This window comes from Lagopus leucura, unplaced genomic scaffold (genome assembly GCF_019238085.1).
Source record: "Lagopus leucura isolate 7727_CA_CO unplaced genomic scaffold, USGS_WTPT01 Super-Scaffold_100002, whole genome shotgun sequence".
Taxonomy (NCBI): domain Eukaryota; kingdom Metazoa; phylum Chordata; class Aves; order Galliformes; family Phasianidae; genus Lagopus; species Lagopus leucura.
Window position 1 is genome coordinate 66074401 of NW_024962263.1, and position 22665 is coordinate 66097065.

The 22665-nt window shown below is 34.8% G+C and overlaps 1 protein-coding gene across 1 annotated transcript in view; it reads right to left on the reverse strand.

The window, feature by feature from the left end:
• Positions 1–22665, reverse strand: part of MMP16 (matrix metallopeptidase 16) — a 172977-nt gene that overhangs the window by 48390 nt on the left and 101922 nt on the right. The window contains exon 4 of the mRNA XM_042870279.1: positions 12731–13035. Coding sequence (XP_042726213.1) covers positions 12731–13035 — 305 coding nt within the window. The remainder of the gene's footprint in view (positions 1–12730; positions 13036–22665) is intronic.

The following is a 22665-nucleotide window of genomic DNA, read 5'->3' on the forward strand; positions in this document are numbered from 1 at the left end:
CAAGAGATGTACAAGAGCATGTATCACATTTTTCAGCTTCCACTGTCCTGTCCTTGAGGGTCATTCATGTGAAGGAAATGAACAATTTTCTATAGCTGGTTGGTACCACACACTGACTGGGTGAAGATAAAAATAAAAGGGATTTAATTGTGACTGAGTCCCTGTTAAAGTGAAATCCTTGCCTTTAACAACAACAAATGTAGATTTTGACTTTAAGCCTCCCAGCTAAAATGATGCCATGCTAATACACTGTCTGCTTTTATACTGAAGAGATACTCTTTTTTTCTCCATTTCCCCTAATGTCCTGTGTATTCTACTATAAAGAAAAATACATGTAATTACTAGGAGGAAGGTCAAAGTCATGCTGTCAATATTCACAATAGATGTAACTTGCCATGGGGCAGAAATCTGCAAGGGTCCTACAGATCATTGAAATCACCAGAATAGGAGGATGTAGAATGTAATTTATATATAAAGGTTGTGTTGGCTCTCTGCAGAGATAATTTTTTACCCAGTTTCAGTTAAACTACCGAGAGCAATTATATTATCCTCTAATTTAATTCACACTAAAGCAATCAAAAACAGGTTATTATCCTACCCAGCTTAACACATCTATATGACCTTTAGATTTATTTTTAAGATGAAGTAACATAGCATTGCATATTTATTTAGGAATTTTATGTGAATAGTTCATTGTTATTTTATTGTTTAAGCATACGCATTAAAAAAAAGTCATGATAGGATTGTCTATATTCTTTTTCTTGGTCAGATGATGACAGAACTGGGATTTTTGAATCTTAACTGTCAAAGTGATTACAAGAAGGAAAAAATCATTAAAATTTCTCTGATCTGAGAAGCAGATATGTTTTCTGAGAAACCCGAAGACTTCAAAGGGAAGCTTGATCCAAGTATATATATTAGATTTTAAATTGAGACAACGCTAATCTGGAGATCATAAAAATGGGAAAAGTGACAGAAAGACAAATCTTCTACTTTGTTAAAATTTACTTATATGAAATGCTATGATCTACTGGATAAATCTGCCGTTATCCGTGAATATATCTATATATTTGTTTGGTTTACTTTAGATAGAGGAGTAAGTGAGGCACTTGGAGAATGACGTCACTTTGGCACCAGGGAGTCTTGTCATCAACATGGAGATGCCTGAGAACCAGCTGTGCAGAGCATTCTCCAGGATTAAAGCTCATAGATGTGCTGGAGAGAGACTTGAACACAGGCATGATAGACTGGCCAGAGCTTGACCATGGCCATCCATCCTAGCTCACTTTCCTTTCTGTTTGTAAGGAGCCCTGGTAGGCTCAAAACACTGGTCCCACAGCTGGTCTACCACATTCTGTGCTCAAGCAAGCCTGGAACCACTACTTTCCCCCTGTGCAGCCACCATGGCCAGCCCTGTTAGTAACACAAGCAGTCATTAAGAACACAAACCAGCTAAGGACTGTCTGCTGGTACATATTGCAGCTGTTAGATCTTTCTGAAGCTTAGGTCCTAATATTTTTATTGCTTCTTCTAGAACTGCTAGCTGCCAGCTACATGCCATAATGTATGCTACATTATGCATACATGTAGCAACATGCTACAATGCCAGCAACATTAATCCTATGCAACATTACTTCCTTAACTTCAGTTTTCTGAGTATACAGTGATTGTCTCAATTAACCTACTTTGCATCAGTTCACAAGCTGTATCAGTAGAAAGGAGCTATGTATTAATCTTACAGTAAGGGAAAGTAAATATATATATGCCTTTACATATTAAAATATTACCAGCAACACATTCAAAATGTAAGCAGGGCAATTCTTTTGTGTGTTACCAAATTTAGACCAACAGGAGAGTGTTTGCTGTCCCACCACAGGAGAAGGTGCACTGGTAACCATCTTTCCTGAGCGTAATACTGAACCATTCCCAAATCAGACATCTCTCCTGAAGAGAAAGATTTATGTGTACCACAACAAGTGCTATTATTTGAAATTAGTTATCACTTCAGTTCTTCTCATCTGAAATTGCATGGTTTCAACACTGCAGGCAATATATCTCTACTCTCACTACAAAGGGATTCCATGAGATTAACTCAGACATAAACATCAACTTCAGGTCAGATGGATTCCTCTCCACTGAAGTCTGCTGGTTTCTGACTTAGGTTTTTTCATTTAAGCCCATGGCAAAACATTAATTATAAAAGTACAATTTACAGATTTAATTATTCTGTGAACAAAATCAGGAAACATTCATCATTTACTTGAGCTAGTGACTTAAATTTGTCTGCTACAACAAAATATTTTGCACAAATCAGTCTTGTTTTTTTAATTTAACTCATTCTTTTTGATCTTCCTGTTTTCACCTTTTTCCCAACCAGATATTTTAGCTGTTTTAGATGTTTATTTAGATGTTGCCAGGTACCAGTGTTAGCTGCTCAGCATTTTTTTGAAACCCAAGCCTCTCATGAAGTCTAAATATAGATTAAGAAGGAAAAAAAAAGACCTCAAGAACATACGATTTGTGTATTGTGACATGAAGAATTGCCAAGGTAAAGCACAAGTTTTACCTAGTTTCTGGATTGGAGAACACAGACATGAAAGTCTTTCATTAGAAAATTGTACACTAATTTTTATAAATGTATAATATGACATTTTTTAATATTTTAAGATTAACTTACGTTCTACTTTTGCAACAGCAATCAGTTAATATTTTGCCTAATAGATAAATAAATATTTTTATTATAAGGTTCTTGTCTTATTCTCTCGGTAAAATGTGACATTTTCCAGGGTAATCAGGAATGTGATTTTTCAAATTCCCTTTAATCCCTGAAAACATACGGAAGAGAAGGAGTCAATGCAATAATGATATCCTATAGCATGCCTGCGGGGAAAAAATTCAAATTTTGTAAAGCTGCTGTCTTGGAGAAAAGGTTTCTTTAGATCACTTGAGAATTGGGGTGCCAAGACAAATGCCTACTTCAAATAACAGAACTTTCTGTCTGGTCAGAGAGTTTGAGGATCACAGATAATTCTCCTTCCTAAATTATTTCTACTACTATCTCAGAGTGATAAAAATATGATTTCAAACTTTTTTTTTTTTTTTAATTTATTTTCTATGTATGGCAATTTATTTGTGATTATAAAGGTGATCTAGCACATTTAAGAATATAGATTTTTACATGCTTCACTTAGCAAGAAAGCTTTTTTTTTTCCTTTTTTTTTTTTTTTTTTTCTACAGTAGTTCCCACTCAAAAACCATGTGTGAGGAGTTATGTGGCTGTGAAAACAATAATGAAGAGGCTGACCCATATTTTATATATGCACTCATTCAAAATACATTAATCTGCCTGAAAAAAACCATCCTTGACAGTGACCTTTTGTAGCATACTGAAGAAAAAAATCATGATCATCATTTTGGAACTATCAGTAGCTTCGATGTATTTTTAATTTCAAAAGCTTGTTCAACTAAATTTCCCCACAATAGCTCATTATTCTTAACGTAATAATACTGCTGTCTGGTCCACTGAATCCAGCTTGGGAAGACATTAGTAATGTCTAATTTTCATTATTATGTGGTCATATATTAGAGACAAAGACCTCTTTGAAAAAAATAAAAAGCAAAAAAAAAAAAAACTCGTAATAGTAATGACATGCTCAGTCCCTTTTCTTTAAATGTAGCTGCAATAGTTACAGAATTGGCTGCTAGAATTCGTTCTCTCTGTCAGCTAAACATTTCCTTGGCAATGAATTTGACATAACAGACAATGTGAACTTTCATCATTTATTTCTATGCAAAGTCTGCCAGCTTAATTTTAACACTTTTCATTAGTGGTTTCAGGCTGGCTGATAGCAAACAAGGCAGATGACAAATCCAAGCAGTTTGTTCTACTGGCCGTGGTATGTGGGAAACAACCTCCAGTTGAAGTTTAGATGGATAACTGAGTTTGCAGCTTCCCTACCTAGTCCACATAGGCTTGCAATGGTTTATTTTTGCCTACAGCATGATGGGAGCAATATGCAACTTAGTGGATTTGGTTACACTGCCATTTTGGGTTACTGTCTGCATCATAACTCTTTTTGTCTGGCCACAGTGTAAAGACCACCTTGCATCTGTAGATAATCAAAGCATAATGTAAGATGTGCTTAACAGTTTACATTTCCATTGCTTTAACTAAGAATATTGCAAAGATATCTCCTCAGCTCCTCAGCCTCTCTTTTGTTTGACATAATGGTGCACTTGACAATTTTAGGCCAAAAAGAAATCTGAGAGCATAATACTACAGTCTCACAGCCCCCGGGCTATATTACAAGTAGCCAACTAAACACATCCAGAACACTGGGCTGGATTTGTACACAAGATGCCATTCACCCACCAAGTTTTCCTTTTAATTATGTATAAATCATAGAATCATAGAAAGGCCTGAACTGGAAAGGACCACAATGATCATCTAGTTTCAACCCCCCTGCTATGTGCAGGGTCTCCAAACACTAGACCAGGCTGCCAAGAGCCACGTCCAGCCTGGCCTTGAATGCCTCCAGGGATGCGGCATCCACAACCCCCCACGGAGTTTGTGGAAAGCTCTTTTCTCAAAGATGGGTGTTCTATGGAAACAAAACCAAACAAACAAAAGAACTACCAGCAACAGTAAGTACATAAATTAATAACAATTTTTTTTAAAAATGAGCTCATTACCTTTGCAATGATTAGTATTCTCCAACATCTGGCTTCCATCAGGTACAGTGGGTCTACCAGACAGACCTGCTTAACTTGTCTGCACAGTCCTATGTCCAATGACTGGGTCCTCACATAGTACCCATGGCCACTTACAGTTGGTTTTGAAAACATTCTCCACCTCTTCAAGAACAGAAGGCGTCTTTCTGTTCCTGAGTGCAGCTCTACATTCACAGCTCTGCATACCACAGTGATACTTTTAAGTACAAACAGAATGTTTCTAAGATACCATTTTATGTGAGATCTCGGACTGACATGGAATAAGGTGAGTGTAGCACATTGAGCGCACCCAGGTAAGGTATGGGAAGCTTCAGAACAGATCAGTCCTAACAGTACAACATGACTTACAGCTGGGGAACAACTGGTTTGCTATCTCAAGCAATGGAAGCCTTGAGGGTTAGCAATAGAAAGCATTACCTGCATATGAGTTGATTCCTGGATATCAAGGGGAATGGTTGAAATGAAAAGAACCAGCAGATACTCCACTTGCAACTTTTAAATATTATCTTGGCACTTCCATTATTGTGAAATACTATAAATTTAATAGTTTCTTTTTTGCTTGCTAATTTATAATACTGCTAATTCTCTCATTTTGCACTCAATTGGGCTGCTTTAACCTTACAAAACATATAAACAAATAAATTGAGTCCTCTTTATCTTGAAAACAAGATATGACAGCGGACCAGAAAAATATTAATGACATATATAAAATGATTAGGAAACTGCTTCTTCACAGTAGATAATTATCAGTGTACCTAAACTGAATTTGTTAATGGTAGGTTCAAAATTCAGGAAAAGATAGTTTTCCATATCTGCTTAAGCTACAGAACACATTGCCACAGGATGTTGTGGATACTAAATGCTTACACAGGTTCAAAAACAGATTACACAAGTTCATGAAAGGAAATCCCTCAAAGCTGTTAAACACAAAAATACGGCCTCTGGCTCAGAAATTCAATGAGCCACAGATTGCTGGAAGCTAAGCATGAATATGGTAGTGTTTTGCTGCCATATGCTTACTCTGCTCTTATCCACTTCCCTAGGTATCAGCTAATAGCCACATTAACATGTAGGATATTTTCTGGGAATCTGTGCTGTCAAATCTGTGTTTAAAAATATATACACAAGTATGACACAAAAAAATCAAAGAGGACAGGCAACTTTCACGTATTAAACCTAGTACAAAAATGAAAAATAAGCATGCAGTGACTCTGGGTCACATTGTCTGCAGATCAAATCCAATATCAATAAAAGCTTATTCAAACATATATGATCAATTAAGCAAGTGAGTTATGAAAACAGTACCAAGATTTTAATACAGTTTCCTTTAATCTGAAATAATCAGCTTGCTTCATATCTAACCATTTCACATAACATGCATTGTTTGAGACACGGAGCTCTGTTAGGAGATGTAGTTTTCACAGCTCCAGTGGTTCACATTTCCAGCAGCATATATCTGCTGCGCTGTGACAACCACATTGGCAGCCAAAAAAAAATTTACTACAAGTTGATCTATGCAGTTCAGAGATCACGATTTTCATAATTTTTTTTCTTGGCTGCAAACACAAAGCTTACAGCAACATACAGCAGAACCTACACACTAACAAGAGACCAAGTATCTTACACAAGATACTGTATTTGCGTGACATCCCAAAAAGTTTTTTGTTGGCAAAAATGAAAGAAATATCAATTGCATGGTACAAAGGGGTAGGCTTTTCTGTTTGTTTGTTTTCAAGTCTGCAAAACTTGCTACATTTGGAATACTAAAGAGTTAGAAAAAAATTACAAGATCCTTGAAAAGTGTTTTATATTTACTTCTTCTTAAAACAGATTAATGCATATAAAGTTCCCAGTATCTCACAAGGGTGTTAGCATTCAGCAAACATATTATCCTCAATATTTAAAAGGAAATGCACACCAATATCACCTATTACTTCTGTAAAAGTATTTGACTTACTGCAATGGAACTTCATCCTTTTTTTTTTCTTGTTGTTATTTCCTTGTTTTGCTTTTTCTTTTGTTTCAATAGAAGACTGATTTCTTCAGAATTGCAAGACTGTGTAGTAGTTGCAATAGTAAATTTACCACAAAAAATCACGCATGTAACCATTTCTATTTCTCTTGCAGTTATAGAATCATAGAATCATGAGTTGAAGGGACTTTAAAGGTCATTTAGTCCAACTCCCCTGCAATGAACAGGGACATGCGCAGCTAAATCAGGTTACCCAAGGCCTGATCTAGTCTCACCTTGCAAGACTCCAGTGACAAAGCATCCACCATATCTCTGGGCAAACTGTTTCAGTGCCTCACCACTCTCATTGTAAAAGACTTTTTCCTTATATCTAACCTAAATCTACCCTCTTTAAGCTTTAAACCACTTCCGTGGTTCTATCTCCACAGACCCTGCTGAAGAGTCTGTCTCCTTTTTTCCTGTAGCTCCCATTAAGATATCAAAATGCTGCTATCAGGTAAAGTCAGAGCCTTTTCTTCTCCAGACTTACAGCCCCAGTTCTCTCAGCCTGTCCTCATTGAAGAGGTATTCCATCTCTTGGACCATTATTGCCGCCCTCCTCTGGACATGCTCCAACAGGTCCATTCTCCTATACTGAGGACTCCACATTTGGCTGCAGTTTACCAGGTGAGACTCACCAGCACAAAATAGAGGAGGAGCAGGATCATCTCCCTTGCTCTGCTGGCCACGCTTCTTTTGATGCAGTCCAGGGTACAGTTGGCTTTCTGGGCCACAAGGGCACATTGCTGGCTAATGTCCAGCTTCCCATCCACTAGTAATTCCAGGTCTTTTTCAGCAGGGAAATATCCTCATTAATGTGAGGATAAGAATATCAAACTAACTCTACTGATATACAGAGAGCTTATGCCTAGATTTTGCCAAGCATTTTCTGCCTCTGAAAGCCACATTTCTACAGTCAGCAAATGGTACATTAAGCATCGTGTCTAATCTGCTTGAAGCTTAAGCTCTCAAGAACATCCTTGTTTTCCCCAAGAGCTACTTCTAAATCTTACTCTGTTTTAAAAAGCTACACATGTGTAAGTAGGTCAATCTTAAATTAATCTAGTTAGAAGTACTGTGTTCTCTATTCAAACTGGTTTAGCACTCCTTTTAAATAGGTTTAGATTCATTCAGTACTTCCCAGAAAAAAAAAATAACTGCTTTAAAAAAGAGCTTAAGTGCATTTAGCAAGACAAATCTAAAATCAATTTTCATACACCAATGCAATTTTTGAAGTAGAAGCAGGAGTGTATGCCTTAAGTTAGAGCCTTTTACCTTCTGACAGATAGCAAAAATGTTTTCAAATACTCTCAGGTGAAGAAATGAAATTTCCTGTCACTACCAGCCAAATGAAAATTCTGAGCAGAGTTTTTAATTAGAAACCTTTCTTTGATGGGTTGGGGCTGCCAAGGATTATGAGGAACTCTTATATCATACATTGACTCATCTCTTTCTCAGCAGTTTTATCATGGGATCATAAGAAACCTTCACTCATTGGAATGAGGCAATCCAATCAAATCTAGTTAGTACTATAAAATGTGCATATTTATTTTCTTTTTAATTTGCATTTTTGAAATAAATATGAGAGAACTTGCCTACAAAATTTTATCCTATTACTATGTATTACTAACAAGGCAGAGCTGCAAGATGAGTCCTATTCATAATTGTATTGTTGAAATACATTCTCCTTTTTTTCCCCAGTAGCAAACGGCTAAGTTCTTCAGACATTATTTAAAATTTGCTCAGATTTATAAAGAATGCTGCTTAAAATATAGCAAAATTCAAAGAATAGAAGTAGAAAAATATAGTTACTTTTTTGGGGATAGGGGAAAGCATCTTATTTATGAGACCTTAAAAATGTATATGGTCTATCATGCTGCAGTACTTTGGAGAGTAGGAGCAGAAGATGTTACTGGTTCTGAGGCTTCACAACTACACAGTGATCGTCCATAAATCTAACTAGAATCCAACACTTCAACTCCTAATTATATTGAGGTGAATAAAAAAAATTTACATTCTCAATATTTAATATTGGCAAGATGAAGATAACTTGGAGGACAGCGCTGTTAAAGCCAACAGGATCTACCATCAGCTTCGGGGAAACAGAGCATAGAAAAGGAACTTCTCACTAGCAGTAGAGACAGTACCATCCTCCTCCTGTCACTATTTGTGACTTTCAATTTACATCAGTGATTTGAAACTTTTGCAATTAAAAATACACTTATATGCTGTTAATGATTTTGAATATACCTTATCTCCCATATTGCAGTAAGAGGTCATTGTCCTTTTCTACATTTGGATACATTTTTTGTTGAAAATAATTTTTTTTTGTTTCAGAAATAAGGTGATGTATGTATAACTCCTAAATGGACTGAACTCATGAGGGCAATGTAAAGTCTCTCTTGTCTTTAAATTCATATATCAAGATGTCTTTCTTCCCCTTTTGTTCCCTTTCTTTTTCTTCCCAGTGCTTATATTCAAAATAAAAGAAAGTTTAAATTTTTTCTTAATAAATACTTCTTTCCTATCAAAAGAGATTCTGTCCTTGTTTACACTGCTTCCCTGTGGTTGCAAATTTCTCATCCTCCTTTCTGCCGTCACCAGAAGTACTATGGAAAGAAGTTCAGGAAAGAGATACTGCAGCTCAGTTGGAATTAAGGTACTGCTGTATTCAACTTATCCTGAAAGCAAAGCATTAATTTCTGTAATAGGAGTGCTTTTTCTGACCAATAACCCTATTAGACTACTCTTACAGTCTACATTTCTACACTCTTCAGAATGAGGGAGGAGTCAAAGTACAGATTCCTTTCCCACTTCCTTAGAACTTTTGATTAGAAATCTGCAAACCATACAAAAAACGACCCTAAAGAAGCAAACGAAAGTAGCACTGAGCTGCAGAGATGAAGTGTAACAGTTGATAATGATCTCTCAGTCTGGAAAATTATTTAAGCCAAGTAAAAACCAATAAAATCAAGAAAACATGATGAGGAAAGCAAACAACAGCAATGATAACAGAAACAACAACAAAATACCTAGAGCATGAGCTCACTGTGATTAACTAGTCAATGTGAAGTAACTTAGGAATACTGAATTTCTGAATAGTAACTCAGAATACTGAATTTCTATGTCATTCCTTATTTTCTTCTTGGTTTAGTGCTCATTCAATAGAAAAAAATGCTATGAAAACTTCTGTAAAAGTTAAAACAGGTTATGGAAGCATTTCGAGGACTTGGCTGCATTTTCTAAAGTAGACAATAGGTATTTTCATTAGCAGAACAGTAAAAGGTGAAAAGTCAGGAAAGTACTTTTCAATAGGATCTACGATTTACATTTTTCTTCTAAATAACTGGACTGATTTGAGTTTTCAAATCACTCCAGTTTAATTAGAATAGAAATTAAAAAGATAATCCAATTAAATAGAAATCTGAGAAAATCATTGCTTTCGGGTGATATATAGTTTGAAAAATAAAAACGAAAATTTATTGCTAAAACTTTTTACTCTTCTGTTCAATATTTAACAACACCACATGAAGATGACTATTGGTGGACTATTGCAGCAATGAATCTTAAAAAAAAAGACACTCACCTGAGAAAAATGACTCATGGCTAAGATCAGAAATAGATTTTTCAACCTTCTGCTTTTCAGTGCTCTTAGACTGAGCTCAAGATGGTAGAGAGCCTAAGAGAGTTGTAAGTCTTTTCTTCCTGTCAATCCCCAATGGAATGCTTATCTTCTTTTTCCACTTGGAAATTGTTTCCAGTCACCAAGAAAAATAAAACAGTGGACATTCCTTCAGGATTCCTAGACCTAAGCTAATGCAGTAAAATTGTCATTGGCCTACCTGACAACTGGAAGCCATGGAGAAACAGGAACTCTGAACATACAAATCAACTACACATATGTTGTTACTTCTAGAGTGTCAATCACACAGTGCTTTTGTTTTGACAGTAGCTGTGACAAAAGATTTGTAATTCATACGATATCAACAATGAAACCAGGATTTGCCAAAATTTTTTGGAAAACTCACATTGGTAAGATATTTACTTTAATTTTCATTTATTTTGCAGAATTTCTGCAGTCATAAACTACCTTGGGTTCTCTATTTTGACTACTGGATTCCAATAGGAATAGCTCTCCCTCATAAAAGTACATAAGAACACATCAAGGTAGAAGTTATTAAAACTGAGAAATGATTTTTTTCTGATAACTCTTCATGACATAGACAATAAAAATTTTTCCTTATAAAAGGCCAATATCCTAAGATATCCAAAAAAACATTTTTAGTAATAGCACCATTTTGTTGTCACTTAAAGTTTTCATTCTAGATGTCTTACAGTAAATAAAATACAAGAAATAGCTTTTGACAACTGCTGTGCAAAAGACAACCACAAAAAGATAAAATAAAAAATATGTGTCCTATGGCACTCTGAAGATTATTTAAGAAACATAAGAAGATAGCTAGAAGATCACACATTTTAATACACTCTAAAATTATCCACATGCGGAAACGCTCCAAAAGTGTTATCACATTTTACACTGACACCTTGTCATCAAAATACAAATGCCTGTAGATTTTCCTAAGTGCTTTAAGAAATAGTTCCAGAAACAAAGAATATTATCCGCAGCATTTGTTTCCCACTAAGCCCATAAAAACACCTTGATTTAACCTCACAATGCGAAGACCAATGATGTAATTGAACTGCACAAACAGCAGAGTCTCACTGTTGTTTCTCTGAGCTGAACGTGTGGAGAGCAAATATGAGCAGTTCACTACATTTTGCACCAAAAGAATCTAGGGTTCAGTCCACAGGAGATGAGCTTCTTGAACCCATTCTTCTACCAAAGACCTTAATAGTAAAGTAAGCTGCTCTTTCCTCACTGTCCCTTGTGCTTTAGAAGTATTGCACCATCAGAACAGTCAAAACATCCCTGAAATATTCATTTCACACTTTGCTGCAAACACCAGGCTACAAAAGCTAGTACACAGAAAACTCTGAATTTGACTTGGAAGATCTTAGGTGACAAACTTGTTAGATAAAAGCTCTGACTGTTCACTGGATAGGTTTTAACATTCAAATACAACATTTTTGCATTTCATTGTTATCTTTATAATCTTTTGTGCATCAGTAACATCCTGTTTATGTATCAGTGCATCCTCTTCTGTGCAACACTGTTTGCTGAAAAGACTCTACAGCTGTGTAACTGAGATGGAGAGATCTACTAGAACATATGGAGCCAAAACAGTGAACACAGAATTTCTACACAAAAATACTTTCTAGATACTCTTCTGCTGATATGCAAAAATCAATTTTAAATTAGGCTTCTTAGATAATGGAAGTAATTTAGTCACATGAACTTGGAACTCAGCAAAAGCCAGATTGTTTGTCTAGTGCATTGTGTAGTCATTTATATGACTATAAGGAATGTACAACTTAAATAAGGAATCATAAGTTCCAAGTAAGATTCAAAATTCAGAAATGTTATTTCTGTTCTTGGAATAGCACTCTTAAGAGCTAACTTAAAAATTCTGCCATTTCATCACCATTAAGAAAAGCAGATTAGGTTTCTTACACATAAGTATCCACTGTATTGGTGAGTAGTGTCAGCTCTTTTTAACCACTCTTATATTACTTCTAATGAACATTCAATTTTCCCTGAACCTAAATAAAACACTTATGGCAAAGAAGTTAGAAATGAAAGGAGTAATGTAAATATTCAACAGTACAATTGTTGAATGAACATAAATGTTTCCAATGAGAATTTAATGTGCTTCAGGAGAAACACTTTTTCATGCTCTAAGTTACTTTTAGACAGAAACTTTTTGTTGAAGATTCCTAACAGACCAATTAACTGAAGAGAATACAAAACAATTGTGAACTTAGGAAACTAAGTAACTTTAAGAATAGGGAAGTGTGGAAATAGCTGTAAATTCATGACACATTTTAATTAATTTTATTTATTTTGTTTAAACTGAAATCTTCTCTTACCATCATGATTAGGATTTCCCAAAGTCCATGGCTCATCTGAGTCAAAATGAGTGTCTCCCCCAATTCCTGGCCCAGGGAAATATGCATGGGCCAAAAATCCTCCCTCCCCATCAAAGGGAGAACTGTCTCCATGAAAACCTGATGCAAAAATGATTGTAATATCCACGTCTCTCTTGCCATTTTCTAATTCAATATACGGAACTTCTTCAAACGTTAGAGGAGTTACATTCTGCCACACATCAAAGGCACGGCGAATGGCTTTACGGGTTTCAGCATCACCTACTTTTGGAGTGACGTTCTTAATGCTGAAAGAAACAGAAAGATTGAACAGATTAAACTTGACTGCTTGCATCCATTTTTCCTTAATTATTTAAAAACAAAACAAAACAAAACAAAACAAAAAATAAAACAAAAAAATAATAAAAAAAAACAAACAAAAAAAAAAAAACAGTGCTTTTACAGGCCAGTGTGGCATTATTTCCCTTAAGGAAATTGTTTTTAATCAAGCAGGTGAGAAATTGCATTAATCTGTGCAGTTCTTTTTGCTAAAATGTATTACATGTTAGCTGGGTTATTCTCAGCAGCACAAAAATCTTATTTTTAGAACATGAATAATATTTCTTAATGAAAAAAAATTCCTAGCAGTGGGATAACCAGATTAATCAACCACTGATGGTTTACCTCCTGGATCACAATTCAAATCCATCACATCTAAAGAATGGCATTCTAATCGGAAACTTAAAATGTTTCCAGTTAAATGAAATTTTTAACTTCTTAGCAGGTCCATTAACAATTTGCAGAGCTCCATGCTGTGACCACCAGCCACTATTTGCAGAGCCTTGAAAATGGTGCTTGATGCATTTCCAACTGGATGGATAATTCCTTATCACAATAAAGAGCTTGATGTTAATATGCCTTTTATAATCTGATTGCTTTTATTAATCATGCAGAAGACTGTAGAGTTCATCAGAAAAATCATTTTATAGAACATAATTTTGTGTTAATTCTTAAAATATTATTGCTAAGTACAAATTACGGTCTCCACCACTTCTTCAATTACACACAAGTGAAAGGCAAAGAAAATAATGTCAGAGTTACAATTAAGGAACTAAATTTACGGTAGAAATATCTTTAAAAACTGCTTTATTTGCTTTCGTTTCGCAATTCAAGAAAAGAATGCCAATAATCAGTGTTAGGCTTATGCGCCTGTACTGAAATTGCTGCAACTAATTCATTTGACATGTGCTTGACTAACTGGACAGCATAAGTTTAATATGTAATATTCTGGAGTGTGTGTAAATTTCTATGCATCTGAGCAGCAAAATGTGTTAATGGAGAACAAAGAGAATGTCATGAATAGAATAGACCTAAGAAGAGACTACTTTTCAACATAGTCATCACCATTAGCTTTGTATTTTTGCCCACTATGAAAAATAGCCTGGAGGCTGCACTTGTAAAAATCTACACCAGTGGAGGTGACCCACATTGAAACATACCACCCACTGTCTCACAGTGCTCACATCCACTGTTTGGTTTCCATAAACATTCAGGAAGCATCAATGGATGTCAGCAGGTGCCATTTTTTTTCCCCATGGAGGAGTTTAATGACACTTCTTTATTTCATACACACTTCCACATCAAACACCATTTGGTCAGACTGCCTCTCTTCTGCCATCTGTTACACAGCAAAATTGGATGTAATGGAATATTAGTATGAAAGTTCAGTCTCTACTGTCATACCACCAGCATCCCCCTCTGATGCTGTAGGCCAGCATTATAAAATAGGAGAGATCACATTCAAAGAATCCCCATACACAATGTGCATCCTGCAACTATCTACTAAATAGCTTGAAGTGTGTAATTAAGAATTTCAGAAATTCCTAACTTTCTTTCTAAAAGAGCATGGACTTAAGGATCATTCCTCTTTGTTTCTTACAATCACAATCACAAGAGATAAAAAATTTCACAAACTATTCTAACTCATGAATCAGTACCAATTTCTCCAAAAAGGGAAAAGCTAAGCAGTTGGGAATTATCCTAGGGGAGGTAAGGAAGGCACCATAAACATAGTGCTTCTCCAAAGGGTGTAAGCTATGTTTTTTTCTGCAAAAGTGAAGTTTATGGCTTTGTTTTTACTTGCATGTGTAGCTTTTCCTTTAACTTTTTTCTTTTCTTTTTCTTGTCAGCCTGTTACTTTTCTGATTCTCCAGCACATTTAGGAAAGTGAGTGAGTGGCTGGTAGTGCCAAGCTGCTCGCAAGGGTTAAAGGTCAACATTATAGTTATTTTATGTGGTTAAAAAGTACTGAATGCACTGGTCCGAGGACTGGTCCCCGAAGAATCTCTCCCTCTTTTGTGAATTACTATTTTAAGATGCCTCAGAAAGAATGCACAATAATTTACGAACATGAATGAAAACATCTCACAAAAGTACATTCACACTGCCACTACCAAAAACTTCATAACAATTAACATGCTGCTGTGCTAAGAGTATAAATTGAAAAGTTGGTGAATTTTGTCTTAATCTGAAAATATGCACATAAAATGTCCCAAGTGCAGTTCACTAAAGGATTAGGCCCTCTGTTGTCTGCTGCATATAATGAATCAGGACGCTTTTCTAGGAAAGAGAGTACATCTAGCAAACCTGTTGCTTTTTATGTAGTAACATTTAACCTGATAAATCTATTGTTATTTTTATTGTTTTCTATTTAGAAATCTTAGTAATGGATCAAAGTCACACTCTGAGGTTATATAAGCTGCAAAATGACATGAGGAAATGGATGAAAACAGATTAGATGAAAGCAGATTGGAGTTTTGTATTGGTGATAAACTGATTAATTTCTAGGTCTAAGAGGAACTGATTCACATTGCAGTCCTTGTCACTTTACATTTTCTTGCCCTTTCAGTGCACAGAATTACGTTTTAATCACTGATTACAAAAGAAAAATTGAGCCATTGTTCTAATTTCACATGCATGTGGGTAATTACCTATGAGGGGGACTTATTCCAGGGGCTTCAACTATTGACTTACTTTTTGAAATAGCATTCTACACCTCAAGATTCATTGTCATTAAAAAGGATTTTTCAAAGCATACATTCTGTATTAGCACAAGACAGATTTCTGGCTTCCAAAATGGCCTTCTGGAGAGAGTAAGATTATAATGAAAAATGTGGCTTCTGAAAGAAATGAAACAAATCAGTAGTTATTCCGATTTCCAGAAGATGATTGTCCTTTTAATGGGTTTAGTACAAGCCATGTTCAATCCTAAAATTCCAAATTCTAACACTTCTTTTAACAACAATGTTGAAGTTGTCTAGCTGGAAATATTGCTTAGAATATTTCGCCAGTACAAACATATAAATTCCAAAGAATTTCACATTTCTTTCATGGTCTCGGTCTCCAAAGTGCAGTAACAAAATCAGTAGCTACAGTGTATCTGCTTTTAGAAATTCTACAACTCTTCTAAGAATTTGGTTTAGACATATCACTGCAGTAGCAGATAAAGTCTTAAATGATCCCTTTTCTCCCTTTTCTTATTACATGGATCTCTACATCTTAAAAATAGCAGTCACCTAAGATAGTGGTAACTGTCACTTGTAACATAAAAAAAGCAGCTAGGTATCTTACATTCAACATGTTCAGATAACTTGTCTCAAATAAAAGTAAGTGGGGAATATGCTGACTCAAAATCTCTCCTGCTGCATGGTGGTAGTACTGCAAGACAGAGCCCATCATAATAAGAAGATGGTATTTCCTGAGTATTGTTTTCCTGTCTAGTAATCACTTCAAGAAAAAAAGCCTGTAAAGAGAAATCTTCAGTGCTGACATTGAGCAGACCAGCAACGGAAGCTTAAAGAGTTTTTTAATAAACAAAATGTGAAGAAGATTAAATATTTACTCATGTTCTATATTTTAAAAAACAAGTACACTGACATTTTCTACAGATTTTGAAAGCTGTTATTCTCAGGCAATCACAGACATGTACCCACTGCATACAATATTTTCTGGTTATTATTACTGTCTGATGCAAACATGCATTCAACATAGCAGCTGGTTAAGGCATTGTAGTTTTTAAATGCATCTCTTGTAGAAGAAAAAAAAAATTCATCCATGATATGAACTTTTCGCACTGAAGCACTACTTCTACAGATGCTTGAAGAGCCTTGTATTGGAGACTATGTTTCTGAATTCTGCCTCACGTTCAGTTTAAAAAAGCTTTGGGTTTTCCTTCTCATCCTCCCCCCCCTTCCTTCAAAATAGCCTCCAAAAACATTCTTCATCTTTCAGTGATACATTTTGGCTGCAACAGCTTCAGGAGTCTTGTAAGGCTGTCAGGACATACCTCGCTTGGCTCTGTAGAATCACTCCTCTGAAATTTAAACGGGGAATTACATCTTGACATTATTAATTTCATTATAATAATTTCATTATTTCCTTTTTTTACCTTTCTATCAGTGGAAGAGCTCACTGTTTATTTACTTATGTATTCTTTTCTTAAATTGGTTTACATCCTGTATATAAAATTAACACCACTTATCCAAACTAGACCCAGTACGTGATTCAGGAAATGCTAGATAAAGCTCTGAATACTTTTGCATAAAGCTTAGCATTACTGCTTATCTAGCAGTAATAGTCTCCACAAGAGTTGTAATAACTCAATGATAGAATCCTCCGTGGGCTGCAGAATTTGATACTTCTTCAATGCATATAATAAATAATATTTTAAATTGGTTTTGACAGTTTATCCAGCATACAGGATTACTACCCTGTTGTGATGATTAGAATGGATATTAATGGGTGCTTTCAAAATTATTAGGTAATTATAATGATGAACCTTTTCTGTAACAAGAATATATCAATTAAGTATAAATTTGGAGAATAATTGAATTTCTTTAAAAAATTACTAGGCTTTCTTGATCAAAAGTTGTAAATGGGAAACCGTAAAATAAGAAGAGACACAGAAGAAAATAGAAAGAAATCCAACTGAATAGGTAAAAAGATGCAGTCACTAATCTATATGAAGTAATCAACAAATTCTATATCTTTACTTGATATGAAACAGTTGAAATATAGCTTAAATTTAAATAACTGTTTGAAGCATCACTGTTGTTGTCAATCAAACCTAAACTGAACCTAAGCTTTTCTTCTTTTTTTTTATGGTCCTGATCTTACTTTTATTGAAATGAATATATTACCTCTGGCCAAAGATATTTTTTATTTTGTGTCATAATTTCTCTAGAGACACTTTCTGTCAAGTTACTTCATTAATCTCTCACTTCTTTCTTCTCACTTTGCTACCTCTTGATAGCTATAACCTAAAAACCTTTCTTATATAAAATGTGATCATGATTTGTATAGCTCCTGCTCCAGCTGATTAAACTCAAGTCAGAGATATTTGTTTTGATTTTCTTGTTTTGTGGTCACATTGAGAATCAACTTACTGTTGCCACAGTGGACACAATCTATAACTCTCTTGACTCTTGTTTTATGGCCAATATTATCCCTGTAAAGTTTGTTCAAAGGAGGCTGAAAAGTGACAAGAGTAAGGTTCCTAAGATACAAAACCAAGATTAGTAAATATTTTACTTTTACAGGAATGTGATCCCATGCTGTAATTTATTACTAATTAATTTGAATAGAATGCAAGACAAATGTACTGATGTTTAAGTATTTTATTACTTCAGGATTATTGAAGTAAGCAATTATTAAAGGAATGAGAATTTATATTCTACTAGGGAGATAAATCTTATTTGAAGAAGGCTAATACCAAAACTTCATATAATAAAGGGCATTTTTACTTTAATTACATTTAGTCAATTTAATAGGCTTTTAAGTTGGAATCCACTCTCAGAAATATAGATATTGGATTTTTTTATTTTATTTTTTTTAATCACAGAGATTTTGGAATCAATAAAGTGTAATTTAAATACTTTTTATTACATATATTTTGCATTTCCTTTGCCTTCAGTTCAGAGGTTAGAAAGGCTGAGGAACAGAATACTAACACTGTCATTTAAGAAAAGAACAAGCAATGCCTTTATGAAAATAGATTTTCTGACAGCACTAAGGTTTGGGAGAGAAGGGGATATACATCCTTAAATCAGCATGTAGGAACGGAAGTTCTCAATTTTCTTCCCATTCATAAACTTTGCCTATAATGTATACCTAGCAGAGCTACGTAGACACCAGAGACTTTTCCCTGTATCATAAAGTTGATTAGAAGTGAAAATTTTATAGTATTTTTGCTTGAAAGCTTGCAGGAGATACAAGTGTAATGGCCTAAGAATATTTGATATGTCATTATTTAAGGTCTATTTCTGCATCCATCAGTACTATAGAAAGCTAATGCATAGTGTCAGGAATTAAAGCATCCTTGTCCCAGCAATTGAGCCCTATCATAACCTAAGAGTTAACAAGAATTGCATTGTAGGAAACAACTAGTCTTCCTAGTTTAAATCCCCATTTTGCTAGAGTTTGCAGCTGCAAGTCCTCAGAGTTTCAGCAAAGCACATCAGTAGGAATGATAAGAACTCGCAGGTGGGTATTTTTAAAAGCACTGTTTTTTCAGAGACCCCTAAGAATTTCTTCACCATATCACTCAGCATGCTTTCTACATCTGCAACTATCGCCTCTCAATATAAATCTGCATGTATATTTCTGTGCTACTGTGAACTCTGTGATAAGGAGAGGAGCTACTTCAAAACTGGCTACTGACTTGAAGGTACAAGAGCACATCATCAGGGATTCCCACTGAGTTAGTCTTGTCCTCACATGTATGTGGGGAAAAAAGGATAATGAGATACAGCCCAGTCCTATACATTCTTCTAGCATGTTTCAAAACATATTACTTAAGTGTAAGTAAGTAGTAAATAACTGAACTAAAGCACAGAAGATTGCCTTCATATTGAAGACTGACTACCAGCTATTTCAGTTGCTCACAAATTAATTAAACTTAGAACCTTCTCGGCATTTCCGAATAAATAAATAAATAAATAATCAAGAAGTGCTTATTTCTCCTTATTTCTGTTTTTTACTTTTAATGGAAAGGAAACTTGCATATTGATGGATGGCCATATTGTAGATGGCTATAGGCCATCTGCAGATATATCAATTAAATTAATGTTACTCATTCCTGAACAACAAAATTGTATTTTTCTCTTCATCAAGAAGGCAGAATAAAGCTGCAGAACAGTGTTTAAAGTACTTTTTATTTGTTCTTTTAAAATGCTGAGTTCCAAATGATGGTCATAACTCAAAGCAAATCTTAGATTTTTTGGATAGCATTCTTTAATTTTATTTAAAAATGTTCTGCAGAATGAACCATCTGAACAACAGACCAGTTACTGACTCTCTTAGTGCTAGAGTTAAAATTAAGTATTGTCTGCCAAGACTTTTTGTGAGGAAGACTTTGTAAGAAATAATTCTCTGTCTAATTATATGTCTACAAAAGAAATATAAACATTCATGTTCTATTTTATGAAGCTGATTTCTTTATTGATTCACAATCTTGCCCTTTCTTTAAAGTACCAGTTGATTTACTTTGCTATTGAAAGAGGTGATTGCTTTCAAGAACGATTTGTGTCTTGGTAAATTTCACCTTAAAAAAAAATACGTTAAAAAATTCCTTTATATGTTTCATAGATTTCTACTCTGAATCTATATTATGTTCTGTCAGAGACTGTTTTGTAACTTGATGCAGTGTAAAACATAAGGAAGAGTTAAGACTCTCATTCATTTTTTCTGAATTGTTCTGTAATTGAACTATAGGTTTCAGCACTTACATATATGAGTTGGCAAAATGGTTCAAATAATCACTTTATTTTACTCCTTTAGTAAAAATAATATTGAAATACAACAGCAGTGTAAATAGTACATAAGTAAAAATAGCATTTAAAAGGTATACAAGCATGAACTGTACCAACCAGAAAAGATGCAGAAATTAATATTACTGCGTAGCTCCATTATAAACAGAAGTTCTAACAAACAACCTATTCACCGGTTCAAGTAAATGGAAAGCTGCATTCCCTGAGGGAGATACATTATAACTAAAGCAGCACAATTCCCATTCTGTGCTATTATTTCAAATAACAGAATTCTGCACAGCAACACTGCAGACATACAGCTTTTTGAAACTAATGATAATTATATGTGGCCAAAAAGTTTCATCTTGAAATTTTGAGGAGCTGCTCAATGTGAAAAATTACAAATTGAAAATAGGGAAAGGTAGCAAGAAAAATGTAATAAAATTTGAATATTTGTCTGTCTTGATCCTCCTACTTATGATTATAGAGACAATCTAACAGGGAAAACACTCTGAACAACTGCTCTTTTAAATTTAACAAGTGTCAGCAGCAATACTTGGGGTAAAAATGGTAAGATAGACAGAAAATGCCAAACTAAAAAGTCAAGTAGACACAGATTAAAATGCATTTATATGTGATCCCAATTCTATTTTACCATTAACAATGCTTTGATATTTTTTATAAAGTGATAGTTACATATGTAAAGCATCTGAGGATATATGGCATCTAAGATATACTCTTGCCAGACAGATTTGAAATGGTGAATGTGTAGCTGTTGAATACTTTCAAAGGGCTTTACTCAGCACTGAATTTGCACCTCTCGAGTGACAGAAGAGTCAGGAAATGGCTCCACATCTATGAATTTCACAGAGCTCAACAAGTCTTATACATTTTACAAGTTAAAATTAAATATTTTCTTGAAATAAGCAGCTAACATTTTAAAAGTTTGTCTTGCTGTATTCTAAAGTCTTTGGCAAAAACAAATAAACATAACAACAACAACAACAAAAATCCATGAAATACTATCAGAAAGCCTGCTATGAACTGCTGCTGCTAATATTCATCCTTCAAGATCTGTTCTTTTTTTTTTTTTTTTTTTTTTTTTTTTAACACAACATACTCTTTTCTTTGCAATTACTCCTCTTGTTTAGAAAAGTCAGTCAATGCAGGTCTATGTTAAGATAACCTCAGTAGACAGCATCTTTTCTTCATTGTTTATTCTGTGTTTCTATCCTGTTCTTTTCAGAGAGGTGGAAATAAGAGATAAATTTATCCTTTTTTGGAGATTTTATTAAGTCTACTTAACAGGCACAGATCAAACTACAAGGTTTGACTAGATAGGAAGGCAGAATGCAGCTGAAAACCTGCAGGTTACAAAGAGATTGAGAAGTGGCACTGAATAAAATAAAGCAGGCACAAAGCTAGAGATATGATCAAAAGTTTAGGGAACAAAGCAACTTAAAATGTCAGCCAGTTAACTGGAATTAAGCCTGTAAGAATGAAGTCATAGGGCAGGGGAAGGGAAGAAAGTATTTCTCTTTTTTTGATTGCTCTTAGTTGTTTTAAATTTTCTATATCCAGAAAGATTAGTATTGTATTATTTATTCTTTTTTTTTTTTTTTTTTTTAACACTAAGCCTTATTCGAGGCTTTATTACTTTAAGTGCATTTTGGTCTGTAATTCACCAAAAATTACTATAGGTTGTAAAAAAAATCTGTAATGAAATAGAAAATCAGACAGTTTACAAAGGAGAAGGAAAAACACATACTTTTCTCTGATCCTGAATGCTTTTCATATATATGTATCACAGAATCACAGAGTGGCAGGGTTGGAAGGGACCTCATTTATGATCCTCAAGGATCATGAATCTCCAACCCAGCTCCCACATGCAGGGCCAGCAACCTCCCAAGTTAATACTAGACCAGGCTGCCCAGGGCCCCATCCAATCTGGCCTTGAACACCGCCAGGGACGGGGCGTCCACAATCTCTCTGGGCAGCCTGTTCCAGTACCTCACCACCCTCTCTGTAAAGAATTTCCCTCTGACATCCAACCTAAATCTTCTCTTCTTCAACTTCAAACCATTTCCCTTTGTCTTGCTGTTATCTATCCTTTCAAAGAATTGATTCCCCTCC